The 19,692-nt window shown below is 28.8% G+C and overlaps 6 protein-coding genes across 11 annotated transcripts; 3 read left to right on the top strand and 3 right to left on the bottom strand.

Moving 5' to 3' along the window:
- Positions 1–235: 235 nt before the first annotated feature.
- LOC145937780 (cytochrome c oxidase assembly factor 5) lies at positions 236–1,318 on the bottom strand. The gene is made up of 3 exons (XM_083041154.1): positions 1,184–1,318; positions 779–880; positions 236–637 (listed from the first exon to the last, which is right to left on the bottom strand). Exons 1-3 carry the CDS (start codon positions 1,289–1,291, stop codon positions 596–598), a joined length of 252 nt encoding a protein of 83 aa, XP_082897280.1. The 5' UTR covers positions 1,292–1,318; the 3' UTR covers positions 236–595.
- Positions 1,319–1,444: 126 nt separating this feature from the next.
- LOC145937769 (CWF19-like protein 2) lies at positions 1,445–4,901 on the top strand. Its single transcript, XM_083041125.1, has 11 exons — positions 1,445–1,582; positions 1,784–1,948; positions 2,030–2,452; positions 2,549–3,031; positions 3,123–3,234; positions 3,305–3,447; positions 3,538–3,603; positions 3,672–3,980; positions 4,088–4,243; positions 4,337–4,519; positions 4,627–4,901. Exons 1-11 carry the CDS (start codon positions 1,580–1,582, stop codon positions 4,768–4,770), a joined length of 2,187 nt encoding a protein of 728 aa, XP_082897251.1. The 5' UTR covers positions 1,445–1,579; the 3' UTR covers positions 4,771–4,901.
- Positions 4,902–4,935: 34 nt separating this feature from the next.
- Positions 4,936–6,899, bottom strand: LOC145937775 (protein arginine methyltransferase NDUFAF7, mitochondrial). 2 transcript variants are annotated; one of them, XM_083041150.1, is made up of 5 exons: positions 6,582–6,899; positions 6,194–6,301; positions 5,840–6,121; positions 5,634–5,750; positions 4,936–5,558 (listed from the first exon to the last, which is right to left on the bottom strand). In XM_083041150.1, the coding sequence occupies exons 1-5, from the start codon at positions 6,837–6,839 to the stop codon at positions 5,064–5,066; spliced, it is 1,260 nt and encodes a 419-aa protein (XP_082897276.1). In that variant the 5' UTR covers positions 6,840–6,899; the 3' UTR covers positions 4,936–5,063. The 2 variants fall into 2 exon arrangements, with proteins under 2 accessions (XP_082897276.1, XP_082897275.1); XM_083041149.1 differs by having other exon boundaries at positions 6,522–6,899.
- Positions 6,900–7,078: 179 nt separating this feature from the next.
- On the top strand, positions 7,079–8,345 carry Atpsyno (ATP synthase subunit O, mitochondrial). Its single transcript, XM_083039763.1, has 4 exons — positions 7,079–7,191; positions 7,390–7,434; positions 7,602–7,712; positions 7,791–8,345. The coding sequence occupies exons 1-4, from the start codon at positions 7,171–7,173 to the stop codon at positions 8,235–8,237; spliced, it is 624 nt and encodes a 207-aa protein (XP_082895889.1). The 5' UTR covers positions 7,079–7,170; the 3' UTR covers positions 8,238–8,345.
- Positions 8,346–9,154: 809 nt separating this feature from the next.
- LOC145937022 (WD repeat-containing protein CG11141) lies at positions 9,155–13,157 on the bottom strand. 4 transcript variants are annotated; one of them, XM_083039759.1, is made up of 11 exons: positions 12,951–13,155; positions 12,224–12,456; positions 11,989–12,144; positions 11,773–11,904; positions 11,526–11,686; positions 11,320–11,455; positions 10,941–11,241; positions 10,694–10,856; positions 10,255–10,589; positions 9,748–9,924; positions 9,155–9,669 (listed from the first exon to the last, which is right to left on the bottom strand). In XM_083039759.1, exons 2-11 carry the CDS (start codon positions 12,446–12,448, stop codon positions 9,578–9,580), a joined length of 1,878 nt encoding a protein of 625 aa, XP_082895885.1. In that variant the 5' UTR covers positions 12,449–12,456; positions 12,951–13,155; the 3' UTR covers positions 9,155–9,577. The 4 variants fall into 4 exon arrangements, with proteins under 4 accessions (XP_082895885.1, XP_082895884.1, XP_082895883.1 ...); XM_083039758.1 differs by having other exon boundaries at positions 9,156–9,669; positions 9,748–10,589; positions 13,078–13,156; XM_083039757.1 differs by having other exon boundaries at positions 9,159–9,669; positions 9,748–10,589.
- A 127-nt stretch (positions 13,158–13,284) lies between these two features.
- Positions 13,285–19,467, top strand: LOC145937023 (oxysterol-binding protein-related protein 9). Of its 2 annotated transcripts, none has more exons than XM_083039762.1 (13): positions 13,285–13,769; positions 13,917–14,132; positions 14,304–14,495; positions 14,573–14,648; positions 14,747–14,836; positions 14,933–15,050; positions 15,327–15,436; positions 17,368–17,397; positions 17,488–17,650; positions 17,749–18,023; positions 18,110–18,504; positions 18,767–18,994; positions 19,079–19,467. In XM_083039762.1, exons 1-13 carry the CDS (start codon positions 13,662–13,664, stop codon positions 19,142–19,144), a joined length of 2,067 nt encoding a protein of 688 aa, XP_082895888.1. In that variant the 5' UTR covers positions 13,285–13,661; the 3' UTR covers positions 19,145–19,467. The 2 variants fall into 2 exon arrangements, with proteins under 2 accessions (XP_082895888.1, XP_082895887.1); XM_083039761.1 differs by having other exon boundaries at positions 13,286–13,769; positions 14,271–14,495.
- The last annotated feature ends 225 nt before the right edge of the window (positions 19,468–19,692 follow it).

Genomic DNA, 19,692 nt, shown 5'->3' on the forward strand with positions numbered 1-19,692 from the left:
AAGAAAATCAGTTTATATTTTCATAAAATTAATCTGAATTATGACATAGGAACACTGAAAGAGTTAAAGTACGATAGCTTTTATTCTTCAAAAAGAAATACATCTCTTGTTTGACTCTACAAAAAAGATTTATGCTCTATATAGATTTATAGAAGAATAATGCCTCTTTAAGGTAGCTTTGCTACTTTATCATATAAAACATCATATTTTCAATTAAATCTGGCAAAGAAATTATCTTAAAAAAAAAACAAAAACAAGAATTTCTTTGAAAATTGTATCACAGTACATAAACAAATACAATGAATTGTATAATATTCATGACACATTACTACTTCTTAAGTATGATAGATTTATTAAATCATGTACACACAACGAATATAACGAAGATAATAATAAATTACTTCTAATATCATAGTTTATTTCCCCTTTCTCATCAACAAGTTAGATTAGCTTATCTGTTCATATTTACATAGATATTTCTTCCTAAATTACATTAAAGAAACACAATTATTTATTAATAGTTAAAATATATATGTAATTATATATATAATAAAATTACATACAAATATATACATAAATACATATTATTAGACAATTAATATCCTTTAGGACCTCTAAATCGCCGTCTGCCATCAATCTATGAAAAGATAAAAAAAATGAAAGAGAAATAAACTACAGAAATACATATAAATTTTACGTATATTTATCTGAAAAAAAGTATGTCGCACTTTCTTCTCCTAATACCTGCAATTTAATATACAAATTTGTTTATACTTACTGTAGAATGTTTGCAATCAAAGAATGTATTTCGTAAGGCAAAACATTCGTCAGGTACTGAGCTATCGTATGTCCTAAGGCATTCTCTAGGAGTACGCTTGTCCTGTAAAGAAAAAATGACATACTTATATTAATTTATGCTTATATGTTTCTGAATTTATAAAAGACTTGTTTGAAAATCGGAAATTGAAGTACAATATAGAAATTGGATATCAATGGATGTCTTAGTCGATATTTATTTATTACATCGATCGACAAATAAAAAAAATTAGAGAATAAAATGTCTTGTCTTTTTTATAAAACTTATGTCTTATTTCTTATAAAATTTACTCTTATTTTTATCCTCGTATATAAGAATATGTATATTATGCTAGGTTATAACGGTAATGATTTTGTATTTACTTACAATTTTGCAGCAGTTACTTTGAAGCAAACACATTTTTAAATCAGCGCGAATATTTGCACAACGAGATTTGTCTTTCAACCTTTCGCCTTCTTCTTCAAATCGCATCATTTTGAATAGCAAAATATCCTTCGACCACACGACTCAAATTAAACGTGCAGTTGCAACTGATTGTGCAGGACGTAAACAGAAATCTAACCTATTATTACAATCTTTTAGAATGTTATAATTTATATCGAAAAACTGTTTTCTCTCTCTCATATGTTGTGAAAATACTTTAAAAAAAGATTTTTTGGAATATATAAATATCTACGTTGATCAAAAGAATTTTTTAATCATTGACAAATACAAAAGTTAGGTGTTTTATTATAGTTTACAATTTGTGTAAATCTTGCAGTTATGGTAATTATCATTTACTTTATTCTTCTCTGCATAAATATATATAAATATAAATAGCATAAAAAATTGATACTATTACTCTTTTGTTCAAATTTTGCAATATTACATTTTTTGAATAATAATGTTTTTATTTTGAATAATGCTCTATATATTTTACTTGTTATAAATATTTTCTATATATAATTATAATTGTATTATTTACAGGAACAATTAGCCACTTGTACACAGCAAATTGACGAGGTAAAACCTAGCAATAAAGATATTGCCTCATCTGTGCATAGAAAATCGAGCAAAAAGTCTAAAAAGAGAAAAATTGATAAAAAGAATAAAAAACATAAGAAAAAGAGAAAATATTCATCTTCAAGTAGTGTGAGTATCAAAAAGTTTGTAATTGATAGTTAATATATGTGAAAATGTATTATATAAATTATATAAAATCATATTTTATAGGAAACTGATGACAGTGATAAATTTCAATGGGTAGAAAAAACAGTTGAAGACCAAACTTCTTCGCATAACACTGAAAATCTTGTTAATAATGAGGCACAAGAAAATCCGCTTAAAAGAGATGAATGGATGAATGTGGAAAGTTTTCTTCCAAATCTATCAAAATCTGATATAAAAAAACAAAAATCGAATAGAAAAGAAGAAGATAAAACCAAAAATCTCCTGGATAGACCAGGACAAAGTGATAGAGAATTAAATCCATACTGGAAAGGTGGAGGTGATGGATTACCTCAAATTAGCCAAGGAAAATTTGATAGTCCACAAGTTTTGGATGCAAACTGGCTAAAAAAAAGTCTTTGGCGTGCTGAGGAACAAGCTCGTAGAGATGGTAAAACTCTGGAAGAAGTGGCTGCAGAACGTTGGGGTGTAAGTTAATTAAAACATAATATAATAATGCTCTAAATTAATTTGTTAATGATATAAGTAATAATATAAATAAATATAAGTAAATATTTTTTACAGTCTCTAGAAACTATACAATCAATGATAATCAAAGCAGAAAAAATATCAAATGCTGAACAGAAGAAACATTACAATGATAGACGTAACAAATATTTGCATGGAACTTCCAGTTCAAGATTAAGAAATCGTTCGAGGTCTAGATCTAGAAGTAGAGAACGTACTGGAAAATATAGTACCTCTGAGTATTTCTCACGTCACATAGAAAAAAAGGCTAGCTATCAAAGACCCAAAGATAGCGACGATTATTATCAACAAACTACACATAAATCTGCTAGTAATCGTATTAAAAATTGGAAAAAAGATCAAAGTGATGAGAGAAAGCATGAATCTGAATTAATTGAATTATCAAAGTTGAGAGAAACCAAAACAGAGGATATTAGTAACACAAATAAGATGGATAAAAACACAAATATTATTTTAACAGAAGCAGAAATGAACAAATTAGGAGCAAGAATTATTAAAGCTGAAATAATGGGAGATAATGTAAGCTATTACATTATTATTTATTATACTTTTTAAATTTATTTCAGTGTGTAAATTTTTTATATTTATCGAAATTATTTTATTCATCTAGGAATTGGCAGCTCAGCTTAAAGTGCAATTAGAGCAGGCAAGAAAACTTGCTGCGGCGAATAATACTAATGTACAAGAGGAAACTGTAATTCTTACAAAAACTGATGCAAAAGGTGTGTATTTTTCTTTTCAAATGTAAAAATTTGTGATTATAATTAAAAGTAATACGAAACTTTGTGCTAGGTGTTGCAAGACCAATTCAACCCAGAAGTCAATCTAAGCAGTTTGCAGAAAGTCGTAGAAAGAAGAAACCTGCGGAGACACATATCTCTGGCGAGAGAGTACGCTATTTCGCAGATGATGATAAATATTCCTTACAAGAAATGGTGAGTAATTAAAGTGATTAATACTGATTACTGGTTAGAGGAAATAATATAAATTTTTCTAACATGATATAATATAAATTTTTATTGCAGTTTCAACGAGAGAAAGGAAGATTCACAAACGAAGATGACGCGGTATTTACTAAGCTTATTGCTAAGGTAATTGAATAAATTTAATAAATTATAAATGTTAAAACTCAAAATAAATTTTTTATATCCTTTTGCAGAAAACAGATCATGTAGATGATATGTTCGAACAACAAATCGCACGAACAGATTCGGAAGTGAAGCAAGATAAACGAGATCGTTCGCACGCAATTAAGGAGCACAAGCACTTATCTAGCTCAATGGAAAATTGTTCGTGGTGCTTGGATTCGAAAAATATGTTGAAGCACATGATAGTTACAATGGATTCTATGATTTGCTTAAGTCTACCTGCTTATACTTCCTTGACTACTAATCAATGTGTATTAACACCTATACAACATGTAGCTTGTCAGTTGCAATTAGACGAAGATGTATGGTATAAACTCAAGGTCATTTTTCATTATATAATTTATTGTATAAAATTATAACGAATTATTATAATTTTATAACATCTAGCTGTTCTACACCAAAATAATATGATACGCGTTTTTTACAGGAATTTAAAGGAAAATTGATAAAGATGTTTATGAAAGAAGATCTTTATCCGATATTTTTTGAAGTATATAAAAAGCGTCGTAAATTTTCACATATGCAATTAGAGTGTATTCCGCTACCAAAAGAAATTGGTGAATCAGCACCAATGTACTTTAAGGTAAATATATCATTGCATTATAATTAAAAAAAATACTCTACTCATCAGAGTAATTAAAATAAACTGTATATAACATCTCCAATTTTTTAATAGAAAGCTTTATTGGAATGCGAAACTGAATGGTCTATTAACAAGAAAATTGTTGACCTTAAAAATAAAGATATACGTCATGCTGTACCGAATGGTTTATCATATTTTATGGTAGAGTTTGCCTCATACCCCGGTTATGCTCATGTAATTGAGGATGAAGAAATGTTTCCGAAGAATTTTGCCGAAGTAAGATAAGAAAATTTAAATTTCTCTCTCTTTCTAAAGTTTTATAATTTTTTATGCAAATGTGAACTGATATGTTGTAAATATATTTTATTTTCAATTTGTTCTAGGAAATAATAGGCGGTATGCTGGATTTGGATTGTAATCTATGGCGAAGACCAAAAAGACAGAGTTTTGATGAACAAAGAGCAAAAATGTTAAAGTTTACAGAAATATGGAAAAAACATAATTCTTCACAATTAGAAGATATTTAATTATTATACTCGAAAAAGTTTCAGATTTTTTCCGATTTATAAATCTAGATAGAGCATAATTATTTCATTTTATTAAAAATTGTATAACAGAAATTTTACACAAGCATACGATCAATATACTATATACATATATAGACATATATACAAATCTTATTTACATAAATTTACTTCTCTACAATGTTACTTGTAGCCCAATATGTATATGTCCTGTATATGTATAATTTATATAATTAATTAGAAAAATGTAAATATCAAAATTCTCATATGTAAAAACACACAATTCAAGATTGCATTTAATCTTTCTCAAATCCTGCTACTGGCCATTTTTTTAAATGGTCTTTCAAGACAAAAGGAAAGAAAGATAATACTTTAAAACAATTTCCCATTTTATCTTCATCGGTTATCATATGATAGCCTGACTCAATTTGTTGCTTCTGAATGTTAGTAGCATTTTGTAAAATCATTTTTAATCGTAAATCAATACCAAGGCTTTTCAGAAATTTTTTTTGCGTTACTAGACCAAATGTTATTAATCTATTATCTTTCTCTGCAACCTCTTTCATTGATAAAAAATCAACATCAGCAGTTAGATCTGCTGTTCCAGGATTTAACAAGGGATCATGTAATTTGTGTTGATAGAATGCACGAAACGTGTCAGTTTTTTCTCCTTCGTGACCATAATCAATCACTAAAGCAAAGCCTCCGCATTCCCATAAAAATTGGGACATATAATCTATTATTATAGCACACTGTGGACTTACCTCCACATGCTCCCTTTTCTCATTTGGCTGGAAGATTTTATATTAATCTATCTTAAGTTCATAGAACTTAAATACTGTAATATAATATAAATAAATACTTACAGATACGTATACTTTACAAGCAGCTGTTGGCGATTGCGAAAGTACATATCGAAATTTTTCTTGTTTAGCTTCCTGTATTATATCCACTAAGATTTCTCTCCAACCTTTGTCAGTCTTCTAAAATTAAATGTCAGCTTTTGTCACAATTATCCTTTATGCACATTTTATATACTAATATTAATATATTAACATTCTGATTTGAATACCTGGAACTTATGTATTGGTAGAGCATCAAAAAATTCCTGTGCAATAAATACACTGAACTCTCTAGGAACATCATTGATATTATAATACCAATATATCTTTATTCTATCTTTTGTAACACCTTCTCTGTAATGTGTGACAGAATTTTTCTGGTTTTCATTAACTCTTAGTTCAGTATCGGTGCTTTTAGTACATAATTTCTCTGCTTGAATCATAGATAAAACAGGGCTAACTTCCACTAAATGAACCGATACCTTATTTGAAACATTTAATTTTTTGAATACCTGAAAAACAAGCAGTCATATAATTTTCTCACTTATATATTTAATTTGCAAATAACAATACTGCAGATATACCCGTAATATATCACTGATCAAAGTACCTCTTCCTGGGCCTAATTCTACAAGTTGGATAGATCCTTTGTTAATTTTCCTCCACTCATTGATTATCCAGACTGCTATAATCTATTAATAATAATTAACATAAATAATTCCTTCATTTCTATGCAATATTTTGTTCTAATAATAGTATACATAAAAAAAGAAAATTTGAATTTTTAGTCACAAATATCAAAGTCTGTAAATCCTTCATATAATCACTAATTTAATTATGAAATAGTAAATATAATATATATATATATATATATATATATATATATATATATATATAATAAAAATTACATACTTCTCCAAAAAGTTGACTGATTTCTGGAGAAGTTGTAAAATCACCTTTCTGTCCAATTACATCTTTAGTTGTATAATAACCCGCAGTGGGATGAGTCAAAATCTCTTTCATATATTCTGCGAGCGTTATAGGACCACATGCTAATATTTTTGCATATAATTGCCGATACAGATTCGATTCTTTTTTTTCCAAACAGTTCGATGAGCACAATCTCTTAAATAAAATAAAATTCCCATATTGTTGGTTCGTATGTATATTCATTGTTGAAAATATATTAACATATTTTTCGAAAGTTTGTAATAATCGTGATAATCTCATGTTTGATCTGTATTTATTTATGATTTACAGTTGATTACACGTAAATACAATATAGTACAGAAAATCACATAATTTGTTAAGGACAGGCTTATGCAGGATTCACATTACACGTCCAATATGAGATGTCCAATAGAAAACTTTCGTTTCTAAATCACTAGAAAACAAGCTCCTCTATTGGCTATCGGACATACGTCAGATATCGAACGCAATGTAAATCCACCATTAGTATTCGTGTAAATGGAAGCATTTATTATATAATAGTGTGTGTGTGACATTAGCTTATATATATCTTTCTTCTCAATTTCTGCGAGCTGCTGTGAGATTCATAAAAATGTCTATTAGTAAAATAATTGTAAGTAGATATGCATTTGGATATTGAAATATAATGAAATTGCATGCACCGAATTATGAAAAATTAATTTTCTGCCTGTACAATACATTGTTAAAATATATTCATATATGCGATTGGAAGATTTATTGCTCCTTATATTGCTATATTGCTACTTATTTTGACACTATCTGTCAATGATATGAATAATTTTTGTTTCAGATACGAACTTTTTCTGCGTCCTCTGTCGCACAGCAGCTGGTGAAGGTATTTAATTTTTTTAAATGGCTTTGAACAGCTGATAAGCTCAAAGTTCTTATAAACTTTTCAAAAGAATTGATTCGCACAGTTTTCATATTTATTTTGTAGTATTTTATAATACTTATGAGTTCTGTAAATATTTATTTATATGTATATAATCATTTTTTTTCTAGCCCCCAATTCAAGTTTTTGGATTAGAAGGCAGGTATGCGACGGCTCTTTACTCAGCTGCATCTAAACAGAAAACTTTAGATGCAGTAGAAAAGGATTTGGTGACTTTTCAGGTATAATTATATAAGTAGAAAATATATTGATTATTGTATTGTATTTTGAAATGTGTAATTTGTGATTGTCTAAATTAGGATCTCTTGAAAACAGACATCAAATTAAGAGACTTTGTGAAGGATCCTTCAATAAAACGAAAAGATAAGGCGGAAGCTTTTAAGGCTATTGGAAGCAAAGTTAACATAAATCCAGCTACTGCAAATCTGTTGACAATACTTGCAGAGAATGGCCGATTGGCAAAAGTCAATCAAATCATTAATTTGTATAAACTGATTATGGCTGCAAACAGAGGAGAGGTGGTGTGTGAAGTTGTTAGTGCAAAACCACTTGATCCAGATACAAAGAGTAAATTAGAATCAGCTCTAAAAGGTTTCTTGAAGAAAGGTCAAACTATCTTACTCACTGCTAAAGTAGATCCTTCAATTATTGGTGGCATGGTGGTCTCAATAGGTGACAAATATGTTGATATGAGTGTCGCTAGTAAAATTAAAAAATACACTGATCTCATCCAAGCTACGGCGTAATCAAGATCAGTTATATGAAGTAATGAAATAAATTATTCTTTATTCACGCAGAAATATATTTAAATGTGTAAAAGATTAAATAGTAAATAAAATATACATTAATGTAAATTCAATGATTATTTTTTGCATTTTATGCATGACAGGAGAAAATATAAAAATGTATATGATACAATTTTAAATTATAATTTTTATTTCAGTTGATGAAGTTGATAATCATTTAATACAATTGCACATATAAGTGTTTTGATACTCATTAACACAATTTATATTTTTCATATATTACAATGTACTAATTGATGTGTAGTAAAATGATTTATTTTAAAACCACATAAATCTCTCATATTTATGTACTATTTCTGCTGCTTTGAGTCACAAATAAACATATATTACAAAATTAGATATAAATGAACAATATAAGTATCAAAGTAATAAGTAGATAATGTCAAAAGATATTGTCGAGTCTCATATTTTTAAGATAATTATTTTTGTACAAAAGCTTACAAATTTATAATATAAAAGTGCCAATAAGTAGGTATACACAAATTTACACAAGTTTAATAGTTTACTTGTATCAATTTCCAAAATAGATATAGATGAATAGCCCAATTTCGAGTATTTGACAAAATATATATATGGACATTGCAATTAGGATATTATACTATTTAATTATGCAAAAATATGTATATTGAATATTGCAACACAATTTTTATATATAAACATAATTGTTGCAATATATATACAAATTAGAGGAGACATTTACAATTAGATATATCTCAACATGATTTTAATTTTATAAACTTAGTAAATAATATTTCTATTAACTATTAAATATACTATATAATACATATGACTATTAAAAAATCGCAAAAGTATTAATAACATTCATTATTACAATATTAAGGCAATGATTAATATTATTTTTCAATATCGATAATTCTTTTGTATATAAAATATAATTTTGCTTACTATAGTGAAAATAATTTCAAATCGTGCATCTTCCAAAATTAGATTATTATGCATTATTTTGTAATTACTTATTTTATAATACTTTATTTCATATGCCAAATATTTATATCTAAAATTATGAATTACTCGAAACATAATACATATTTTTGTGCAATATAATAATTTACAAATCGTCGATGATAACAGTTCAAAAAAGTTCAATCCTTTTTCTATCAATAAGACACGTATTAAAAGAAAAGAAAGAAAAAAATAAAAGAAAAAAAAAGTTTATAATGAAAAGATTACTAATTGCTGCTATCGTGCATCACATAATTATTTATTATTGTTTAACAATGACATACTTTTGTATATATAAGATGTGAAGCAACTCTTGTTTAAAACATTGTGATTGAAGGTATATCATCTTTGACCAAAACCCAATCTTCTTCCTCGAGAATAACGGATGTGGCACATTCCTTTGCCAAAGCTACAAACACAAGGATATTTTATAATAATCTATGATATATAATAAATATGACATATGTTCTTTAATATTCTAATCTACCATTAAATTGATGTTCTAATTCGTCCCGATGCATCGATGGTACTTGTCGAAGATCAAAATTAATGTGTGGAATATCGTCCAGCTTATTTTGTAAAAGAGTCTTTCTGCATTCTCCGAGATCTTCCAGTCGTTTTAGTTCAGTGCGATAGCTGACATCTTCCTCCCCCGATTCTGTTCCTGTAAGATCACTCACTTCGATATTCTCGTTTTCCTTGTTCGCATCCTGTTCTTCATTCAATGCAGTGTTGGAATGTACATTACAATTGATACATGTTATGGTATCGATATGATTGGATGTATTTGAATCATCTTTGTTTATTCGACTACTCATGTACTTGGACAAGTCAAAATCAAGAACATCTGCTAACAATTTCTCCTTATCTTCTACATCTCGTTGAATTGTTTCTAAATCTCGATCGGATTTCAATATAAAATCGTCATCGAGACTCAGTTGCATTAAAGAGGAATAAGTCGTCGTTGTCCTGTTAATATTTACATGATCAATACCTAAACTACTCGATAAATTATTAGTGTCATGTGGCGATGTGACACTCTCGCTTCCATTAATTACTTTACTCCGAGAGTTTTTCTGTTTTCTTTCAGGCGTGAAAACAACGTCCTCGAATGCCTGTTGGCCAATTTTTTGGAATATCTCCCGACGATCGTTGCTCTTGTCTTCTGCATTTTTTCTTTTACTAGTATCGTTGTGTTCCGGTATTTTATTAATATCAGTTATGAGTGTAGTATTTAAATCTATTGGAACTATTGCAGGTATTTCCACAGCTTCTTCCGCATTCGCAATTACATTGTCATCGGTACCAACAGCAACACTTGGTAAAATGCTGAAATGTGAATGATTACTTTTAATTTATTCACATTAAAAATAATGTTTAATTCTAGCAAGTGTGATGCCATATTAGAAATCGAATTATCTTTCACTACTTACCCTACAGATTCAATAATGTTGGTTGGATTAATTTTAGAAAAGGGAATAGTTGGTACTATATTACTTTCCTTTAATTTTGAAGTTAATCCTAATATACTACTGGTAACAGGTTTACTATATTCAGCAAATGACAAAAAAGGATCCAGTGTGTTGCTTATTTCTCCTGTGTAATAAAATAAAATGATTAGAATGCGCATTATTAACTTTCCATTTAATTATATCTCAGAGACGGTAATTATATACATACCTGATGTAATATTATTTTCAGGATAATAGGCAATACGCAAAATATTTCTTTCTCCTTCCAATATAAATATTTCGTCTTTCGTGCAAGCCACATCGATAACACGCCGTAAATCATTTACAATCGATGTTATTGCAATAGTATTTGGATTTACTACATAGACTACATCGTCACAATATGTTACTAATAGATCATCACAAAATGGCAATACAATGCCGAACGAAGGTTCACCGCGATTCTTTCTCGAGCCTTCGGGTGCAGGATTTAATACTGTCACTTCTGTATGACTTGACCTAACTGCATCCTTTTTAGAATATTTAATAATATGAATTATAAAGAGATTAATATAACTGTAATAAGTACACATATTAGCTCTTAATACCTTAAATATGAGTGTTTTCAACACAGTCCCCATCTTATCAGCTTGCCATAAACGCAATCCTGGTCTACTTGCATAGATTACTGATTCCTGTACGTAATTTTGTCGTGAACCAAATACTGCGCCTAGTTTACCTAGTCTAAAACATCGAAACATTATTTCACATTTCTCCAATATTTATATTATAACAATATCGAATTTACACTAACGTTTTACGTTCTTTCTGGCCAACTTGCGTTACCTTCCCGTTTTCATTTCTATTCACCAAAATTGTACGTAATGTAGTTGAAACTAGTAGTAAACCCTGTTGATAGCTCAATTGTACCACAGAATATTTCTCATTTAATAATTTTGATGATTTCGATAAATGCTACAAAAGAAGAAAAAAATGTTGAGATATCCACATATTTATAGAAGGGAAATACATTCGAAATAGATTTTTAAATATTTACATACCATATAAAAATCAATCTCTGTTAAGACTACTAAACCATCTTTATCTCCACTAAATAACTTCATACCATTTTTAGACCACTCTACTGCTGTCACTGCAGTATTGTGTAAACCACTTATGCTATATCTTTCCACCTTGTAAATAATAATAATAATAATAATAAAGAGTTTATGTAGTTTTTTTTTTTTTTTTTATAATAAAATATTTTTATAATTTACCTGTTTTTTCTGTTTTGGTTTTAAACTCTCTGGCAGTGAATCAGGTGCATTCTTGGGAATTTGAAAAACTGTGACAACACCATGTTCATTGCCAGCAGCAACCATATAATCAACTGTAGATATTACTTGTATGCTTGTGATTTTGGAATTTACATTCTGTTGTGATAAGAGAAACATATTTTTATCAAACTAATTAAAGTTCAATTTTTTTAAGTAGCCACAAATTCTCAAGTACCTCACAACGTAATCTTTGCAGATCCTGCTTTTCTCTATTATACCAGTAGACAAGCCCATGATTAGTTCCAATGGCGATAAATTCGGTGAGGGCAGCAATACAGGTAAAACTAATATCTTGTGTAAAAATACCATTTTGTATTTTGGCAGGTATTTGTTGTAAAAGGACAGCAAGTGGTGCCCATTCCCTTAATGGTCCGCCGTCCTCACACATAGGTGTTGTCATTGTTAGAACTACAAATTTCATAAAAATAAATTATGAAAACAAATTTCATATAAAAAATGTTGATAATAATACATAAAGCTGTATATGACAGTACAATCTTTAATACAGGATGATAGATTTTTAAATATGTTTAAAAAAGGAATAATATGTGACACATGCTATCATTAATTTCACAAACTGCATCTCACATTTTAACTTAATCGACGATTAATTCAATTGCTAGAATTATTTATACATCAAAACTTCTAGCTACTTGTCATATCTAATCTTTCTTTCCATCTGTCAAATAACAAAATTATTTACATCAAAACTTCTAGCTACTTGTCATATCTAATCTTTCCTCTTTCCATCTATCAAGTAACAAACAAATAATAATTATATCTATATTTTTAAAAAATATTAACAAAATGCAGACATCATTTAATATTTAATAAATTAATCGGCGATTAAATCAATCAGAGAGCTTAGTAAAATATTACAATGAAATACATAGAAAATGTACCTTTGCTTAAATCAAGGTGACAGATAAGAGAGATAATTGCACGAAGCTCAACTACAATTAAGCGTTCTTCTATTTTTTCTTTATAATAAAGCGTGCAATTCTCATTACAGCTAATAAGTTTCCAAACCTCAGTTTAATCCATGGATAAAATTCATTTCGACCAACATTTTACATCGCGACATTTTAGTTTAGGCCTGTGTTCTAAAATACGTCGTATGTCGCTGTTAGGTCCCAGCCAATCAGAGAATTTCTTTTTCGAAGACGAGTTCTTCCGATTGGACAATCAGCTGTGTTCCGATATCCGACAGCGATTTTTTTTCTTCAAAACTACGTAGTATATGGTTTAAAGGCTCGGTGCCCAATTCCCCTTTCATTGATATATGTTCTCTATTAATTTTCACCTTTTTATTTATTAAAGAAAGATACTAGATTGATAGTCCCGTTTAATTATTCCTATGTGTCAGACATCGAACTTTGCTCTCTGTTTATTTTTTAAGGACCAGCATTCCAAGAGCTGAACCTCAAATCGTATAAAGATGCAGTTTATCGCGTCTGTGCGATTTGTTGTTGTGAAGATTAGAATGACGCGGTAATATTTCACTATACACACGAGTCTAGCTGACTTTTCTTTCTTTGAGATATGTATCGTGAGATTATAAGAATTCGGTAGAAATTCGCTAAAGCCGATAAACGAGCAATAGATATATAAAAATGTCGACGATGGAAGGCTCGCTCAGCAAGTGGACAAATGTTGTTAATGGATGGCAGTATCGGTGGTTTGTTTTGGATGACAATGCTGGCCTTCTATCATATTATACGGTAATTCATCTGCAGGAATACGTGGTTACATTTTAAATATAGATTATGCCCTATTTTCTTCCTTCGCAATACATATATGATATCTTGCTCCATCTTCTCTTCTGAGTAATCCCTAGCATTTCTAATGACTTTTCTTTTTATTTGTAGAGTAAAGAAAAAATGATGCGCGGAGCCCGTCGTGGTTGCGTCCGATTGAGAGGTGCTATTATTGGTATCGACGATGAAGATGACAGTACGTTTACTATCACAACAACTTCTTGCAAGGATGATCCAAAAACATTTCATTTCCAAACACGTAATGGCGAAGAAAGGGAATGCTGGGTTCGTGCACTAGAAGATACGATACTTCGACATTCTCATACGGTATGAAGAAATAGAGAGAGAACTTGTTAAATTGATAATAATCATATTCTTTATCGCATAACGTAAATAATGTAATAAGATTGTTGCATAAAATAATGTTGTAAAGCACAATATAATGTAGAAAATTAATTGTTATAGAAATGGGACCCTAAAAAATTACCTCCTAAACAGGATTTTGATCGCAAAGTAGCAGAGGCTGATGTCTATCTTCAACTCCTAATTGAACAAATTAAATTAATTGAAGACAAAAAAGATGCAGCAGAAAATGAAGAAGAAGAAAAGAAATACTCTACTATTTTGTCACAGGCTAATGCTATGCTTAACTCCATTAAACATACCATTGTCCAATTACAAATTGCAAAGGTAATTACTATATCAATACATTATTTTTTGATTGTTGTAATTATTATGATTATGTTTGCATTGATTAATATTTCTAGAACACAGCAATACCTGTTAACGGGATATATAGAGGACCATCAAATTCTATACATGTTTTACCTCAACTCCCTCATGGTAAGATTTTATTTATATTTCTTGTATTTCTAATTGTGTATTATTTTATAAATGCATTCGTGTCGATGAAGAACTGCATTTTTAAGATTTAATATTAGTTGCAGCTGGAGCACCTGAAACGACAGTGCAAACTGGTATCGAATTAGGCTCTGAATGTGTGGAACCAAGAGTATCCATCTTACCAAATGGTTAATGTCATATGTAGCATTTATTTCTGACATAAATTGAACAAATTATTTCGATCTCAATTGTATGTTAATTGAAACATTGCTTTACATTTTCAGTTGTAGACAGGAATTTACCAGTACCACAATTCTCATACTCATCATCCGATGAGGACGACGATTACTTCGATGCCGCGGACGAAATACCAACTGCGATGGTTCAGAATCACATTACTCTGCAAGTATAATAGATAATAACAAATAATAAAAAATAAATAAGAATATCTATACATTAGAATATATAGAATACATAGAGTTAACGCTTTCTTTGTCTGTGTAATATAGCGTACAAGTCTTAATATATTTATTGCAATTTCTAAAACGCTGGTATTTTAATGCATTTGACAAAATTACATATGCAAATATATTTCACATAGATATTCCAAATATATTCCACATAGATATTCCACATAGATTACATGTCAAAATAACGTATAGATATATTTTTCTTTAGATGTCAAGATAAAGAGCGATTGTATTCATCCATGGAAAACAGTACAGGAGATAAACGCAAAGAGCCGCCTTTACCTCCTATCAAAGGCGATGGGTCAGTAGATTACGATGGTGAGTCAACACGTTTACTTTGATATATATTTTATTACGTGTTATTAATTTCATTTTTTTTACTGCTGGTTATAAAAAGTTATAATTTTATAAACAAAATGTAATCCCAAATTTATTTACTATTCAGCGTTACACAGTCTGTTAATTGTGATATCTGTACCTGAAAATTATAAAATTAATTAAATTATAAAATTAAAACTAAATTATAAAAATAACATCTCGATATAAATATTACATATCTAATTGAGAATAAAATAACAAAACATTCAGAGTGGAAAGGAGAAAATTTGTTTTAAAATAATTTTGTATATATAATAAATGTATGCAAAATGCATATTTATAATTTTAAAGTACCATTATTTTAAAACTATATACATTTATATACATATATATATATATATATATATATATATATATATATACATTTGATTTACAAAACTAGAGTGTATTAAAGTGGAAGGTATCTAATTTACTTCCAGATGTCTTTAATAAATTGATTTAAAAAATCATCAAAATTAAAATCTGATGCAAGTATATTATTATACATCTATTTTTGCAATTTTGGTTTTAATCTTTGAACAAATAATCATCCAATATATTCATTTATAGCGTTTCTTGGTTATTTTTTAGTTTTTTTACTAAATGTATCAATTTGTTTAGAATTGTAGTCTATTAATAATGCAAAAAATTTTGTTGATATTTGCATAAATATAATAATTTTATCCATTATTTTTTTTCTCGCACAGTTAATACGCTCTCGTGTTTTTTATAAAAATATTAATAAAAATTATTTTTAGATAGAAGCAAATCGCGAAAGATGATCTTCTTCGTTATTATAGAAAAAAAATCGATTTTAAATGAATTAAAAAATGTGTTGCTCGTAATAACTACATACATATATATAAATACATATAAAAGGAAAGTATTCTCATATAAAAGGAAAAATACTATATAATTCAAATATAATTTATTCATTATATAAAAGTATTTCAAAATTACTTTATTATAATAATTGAAAAAGAAAATAATACATTTATTCAAGGAATTATTTTTATTTATTTTATTTGTAACATGTATGATTTTTAAAGTAAAGTAAAGTACTAACTGTAAGTTTGTGAAATATTTATATATATTATAAAACTTTGAGTATATGAGGAAATTGAATTTTTTCGACTAGTATGTATAACAAATATCTTGCATGTCTAACAATATTATCGTCATTAAATACATATATATGATTTGCTTAAATAAATAATGCAATTATAACAAGCTATAGAGGAGAGATGTAGCATTTATATATAACAATACAATAGTTCTATTGTCGATAATACAGGTCGTATTTTATTGTTAGTATATTCTAATCAGCTGTTTTATCCGCCGTGTCCATTATTGATTTCTCTGTGATCGTGAATATTACTTTGACGTATTAGCGTTCGAGCAGACACTCTTGCGAACGTTTCACGTCTCTTTTAAAGTAGTAAATAAGTAAAATAGACAGAAAGAGTGTGTGGTGTGCATATTTAATTGATATGGCAATGAAAAAGAAAAATGAATCCCGACAGAACTTTACGTTCTATTACTTTTAAATCGGAGCATCCGTCGAGATACTTGGCGTTAATCAGAAACTGTTTAATGCTTCGGAATAAGGAGCTTAGGAATGGATTCTAGTTGGTTTATCCTTACAAGACAATATGCTGGACATAACTTCAAGTCGTAAGTTATATATTAGTACAGGTATATATATGTGCAATAAAAAAGGTTAAGTTTATGCAAATTCGGAACTTTTATATACAAATCTTGTTATAATATTGTTAGTCATAATGAGAGAGATTTATGAATTCGAATTTTGACAGTACTTCCTAGAGATCTCCTCATATTTCTTTGTAAATATTTATTATATACCTTAAATTGTGAATGCATGTCTGTTGCAGCTCTTTACGAAGAAGAAAGCGAAACAGAAAGTAAGTAATATATAAAGTTTAAATAACAAAGTATTAAGTCAAACTGTCATCAAAAAGTTTTATACATTAATACTTTTTTTTTTATTATAGTGGATTCTATGGAGAGTCATGGCTCGGTTGTGACTCATCTTCTGTCTCAAGTGAAGATTGGTATGGATTTGACAAAAGTTGCCTTACCAACATTTATCCTAGAACGCAGATCACTCCTTGAGATGTATGCCGATTACTTTGCTCATCCTGATCAGTTTGTGAGGTACTGTTAATTATTTGACTTAATACAATTATTCAACGTACTATTACATTTGCCTTTGGATAATGAATTTTTGAAAGTAATGGTTTTTTTTCCTTTAGCATTGCAGATATGCCTACACCTCGAGAGAGAATGGTACAAGTAATCCGTTGGTATTTGTGTAGTTTTCACGCAGGACGTAAATCTGGTGTAGCTAAAAAGCCATATAATCCCATATTAGGTGAAAATTTTAGATGTCATTGGAATATATTGAACGTTAATTCTTCTGACAATGCTACAGATTATAGTGGCAAACTTGTATCAGATGGTCCTGTACCATGGTGCAAGGAAAATCAACTTGCTTTTATTGCCGAACAAGTTTCTCATCATCCACCAGGTATAAATATTTTTTAATTCAAATACTTTGTCTAATTATGTAGATTTCTATATAAAATGACTTATCAATTTATTATATGTTTGCAGTTAGTGCATTTTATGCTGAGCATGTTGGAAAAAAAATTAGTTTTGGAGCTCATGTTTGGACGAAGAGCAAGTTCTTGGGTTTAAGTATAGGGGTACACAATGTGGGAAAGGGTTGGGTAAATGTGCTAGAACACGGGGAGGAATACGTTCTAACCTTTCCTAATGGTTATGGCAGATCTATCCTCACTATACCATGGATAGAACTAGGAGGAACTGTAACAATAAATTGTTTAGAAACTGGCTACCATGCAACGGTAGAATTTTTAACGAAACCTTTTTACGGCGGTAAACGGAATCGGATTACATGTCAAGCATTTCAAGCAGGAGATAAAAAACCGTTTGTTATTATAAACGGAGAATGGAGCGGTGCGATGGAAGCAAAGTGGTCGGATGGTGTAAGTTGGAATATTATGATAGTTATTAACATGAGTTTATTAATATTATGTTACTATATTAGTAACTATGTACTAACTATGTTAGTAACATGATATTAATTAATAAGGAGTAAATGCTATAATAATTTGAGCGTTTCAATATTGTATGTAATAAGTTACTGTAAATTTATAAGTTATTAACAAATTTATAAAATATACAATATAATTATTATATATATATACAATATAAAAGTTAATTGCTATAATGTCTTTTTTTTTACAGAGGTGTGAAATCTTTGCTGATGTGAGAGAACTTAGTACAGAGAGGAAATTGGTTAAGACAGTATGCGAGCAAGAAGAGTACGAGTCACGAAAGGTTTGGCGCGATGTAACAGTTGGTCTACGTATCAATGATATGGATAAAGCTACAGCGGCAAAATGTGCAATTGAGCAAAAACAACGGGACGAGGCACGATTTCGAAAGGAGAATAATATAGCGTGGCAAACGAAAGTAAGGAGCAATTTTTATTTGATCTCTTCTACTCATTTATCATATGATTATTATTAATCATTTTTAAAAATTTTTATTGAATAGCTTTTTAAGGAAACCAAAGACGGTGGTTGGATGTACATAAAACCTCTTTATAGATACAATATATAGTTCTAATAATCAAATGAATGTCACGTAGTATAATATGACATTACATGACACAACAGATACAGCACAATATTAGAGGAAAGATCATGGCCTAATAAGAGCCCATAACAGATGTAATATCAGGCTTAATTTAAAATACTTTCACGTATCTGAATAATTTCATCAAATATTTTTATGCATAATATTTTATGCACATATTTAGTTAGCTCAATCAGAAAAGAGACACAATATTATCCGCTATTTTACTTTTCACGTCACGTTTTAGTTTAGTTTATATATAATAAACATATCTTGTCAACAATAATATAAATTTTTACGATATAAAATTATATCTCTTCCTTTTCTTTATCCTCGGAATAATTTTACAAATAAGGATTTCGAACTTTTATTATATCAATATTTCAAATGTATGTGACATTTTTTTATGTATGTAATATTTATTGATTCTAAATTTCTTAGAACGGAATTATATGTACAATATATGCAAAATCTGTGTATATCGTATTGTACAAATTGCATGCAAAAGTTATTCTATGATGTCATTAGATGTA

Source organism: Prenolepis imparis, unplaced genomic scaffold (assembly GCF_030444845.1).
Source record: "Prenolepis imparis isolate NDT839.2.m4 unplaced genomic scaffold, iyPreImpa1.0 SCAF_6, whole genome shotgun sequence".
Classification (NCBI taxonomy): Eukaryota; Metazoa; Arthropoda; class Insecta; order Hymenoptera; family Formicidae; genus Prenolepis; species Prenolepis imparis.

Coding starts and splice junctions, on each gene's coding strand:
- LOC145937780 (XM_083041154.1), bottom strand. CDS start 1,291: ATGATGCGATTTGAAGAAGAAGGCGAAAGGTTGAAAGACAAATCTCGT. Junction 881..1,183: donor AAAGTAACTGCTGCAAAATT/GTAAGTAAATAC, acceptor TTTTCTTTACAG/GACAAGCGTACTCCTAGAGA. Junction 638..778: donor TTGATTGCAAACATTCTACA/GTAAGTATAAAC, acceptor ATCTTTTCATAG/ATTGATGGCAGACGGCGATT.
- LOC145937769 (XM_083041125.1), top strand. Junction 1,949..2,029: donor AATATTCATCTTCAAGTAGT/GTGAGTATCAAA, acceptor CATATTTTATAG/GAAACTGATGACAGTGATAA. Junction 3,448..3,537: donor AATATTCCTTACAAGAAATG/GTGAGTAATTAA, acceptor TTTTTATTGCAG/TTTCAACGAGAGAAAGGAAG.
- LOC145937775 (XM_083041149.1), bottom strand. CDS start 6,839: ATGAGATTATCACGATTATTACAAACTTTCGAAAAATATGTTAATATA. Junction 6,302..6,521: donor TCAGTCAACTTTTTGGAGAA/GTATGTAATTTT, acceptor TATTATTAATAG/ATTATAGCAGTCTGGATAAT. Junction 5,751..5,839: donor TACCAATACATAAGTTCCAG/GTATTCAAATCA, acceptor ATTTAATTTTAG/AAGACTGACAAAGGTTGGAG.
- Atpsyno (XM_083039763.1), top strand. CDS start 7,171: ATGTCTATTAGTAAAATAATT. Junction 7,192..7,389: donor TGTCTATTAGTAAAATAATT/GTAAGTAGATAT, acceptor TTTTTGTTTCAG/ATACGAACTTTTTCTGCGTC. Junction 7,435..7,601: donor TCGCACAGCAGCTGGTGAAG/GTATTTAATTTT, acceptor TTTTTTTTCTAG/CCCCCAATTCAAGTTTTTGG.
- LOC145937022 (XM_083039758.1), bottom strand. CDS start 12,448: ATGACAACACCTATGTGTGAGGACGGCGGACCATTAAGGGAATGGGCA. Junction 10,857..10,940: donor TGAAAATAATATTACATCAG/GTATGTATATAA, acceptor TTTATTACACAG/GAGAAATAAGCAACACACTG. Junction 10,590..10,693: donor AACATTATTGAATCTGTAGG/GTAAGTAGTGAA, acceptor TTCACATTTCAG/CATTTTACCAAGTGTTGCTG.
- LOC145937023 (XM_083039761.1), top strand. CDS start 13,662: ATGTCGACGATGGAAGGCTCGCTCAGCAAGTGGACAAATGTTGTTAAT. Junction 14,133..14,270: donor TACTTCGACATTCTCATACG/GTATGAAGAAAT, acceptor TAATTGTTATAG/AAATGGGACCCTAAAAAATT. Junction 15,437..17,367: donor TGGGTCAGTAGATTACGATG/GTGAGTCAACAC, acceptor TGTCTGTTGCAG/CTCTTTACGAAGAAGAAAGC.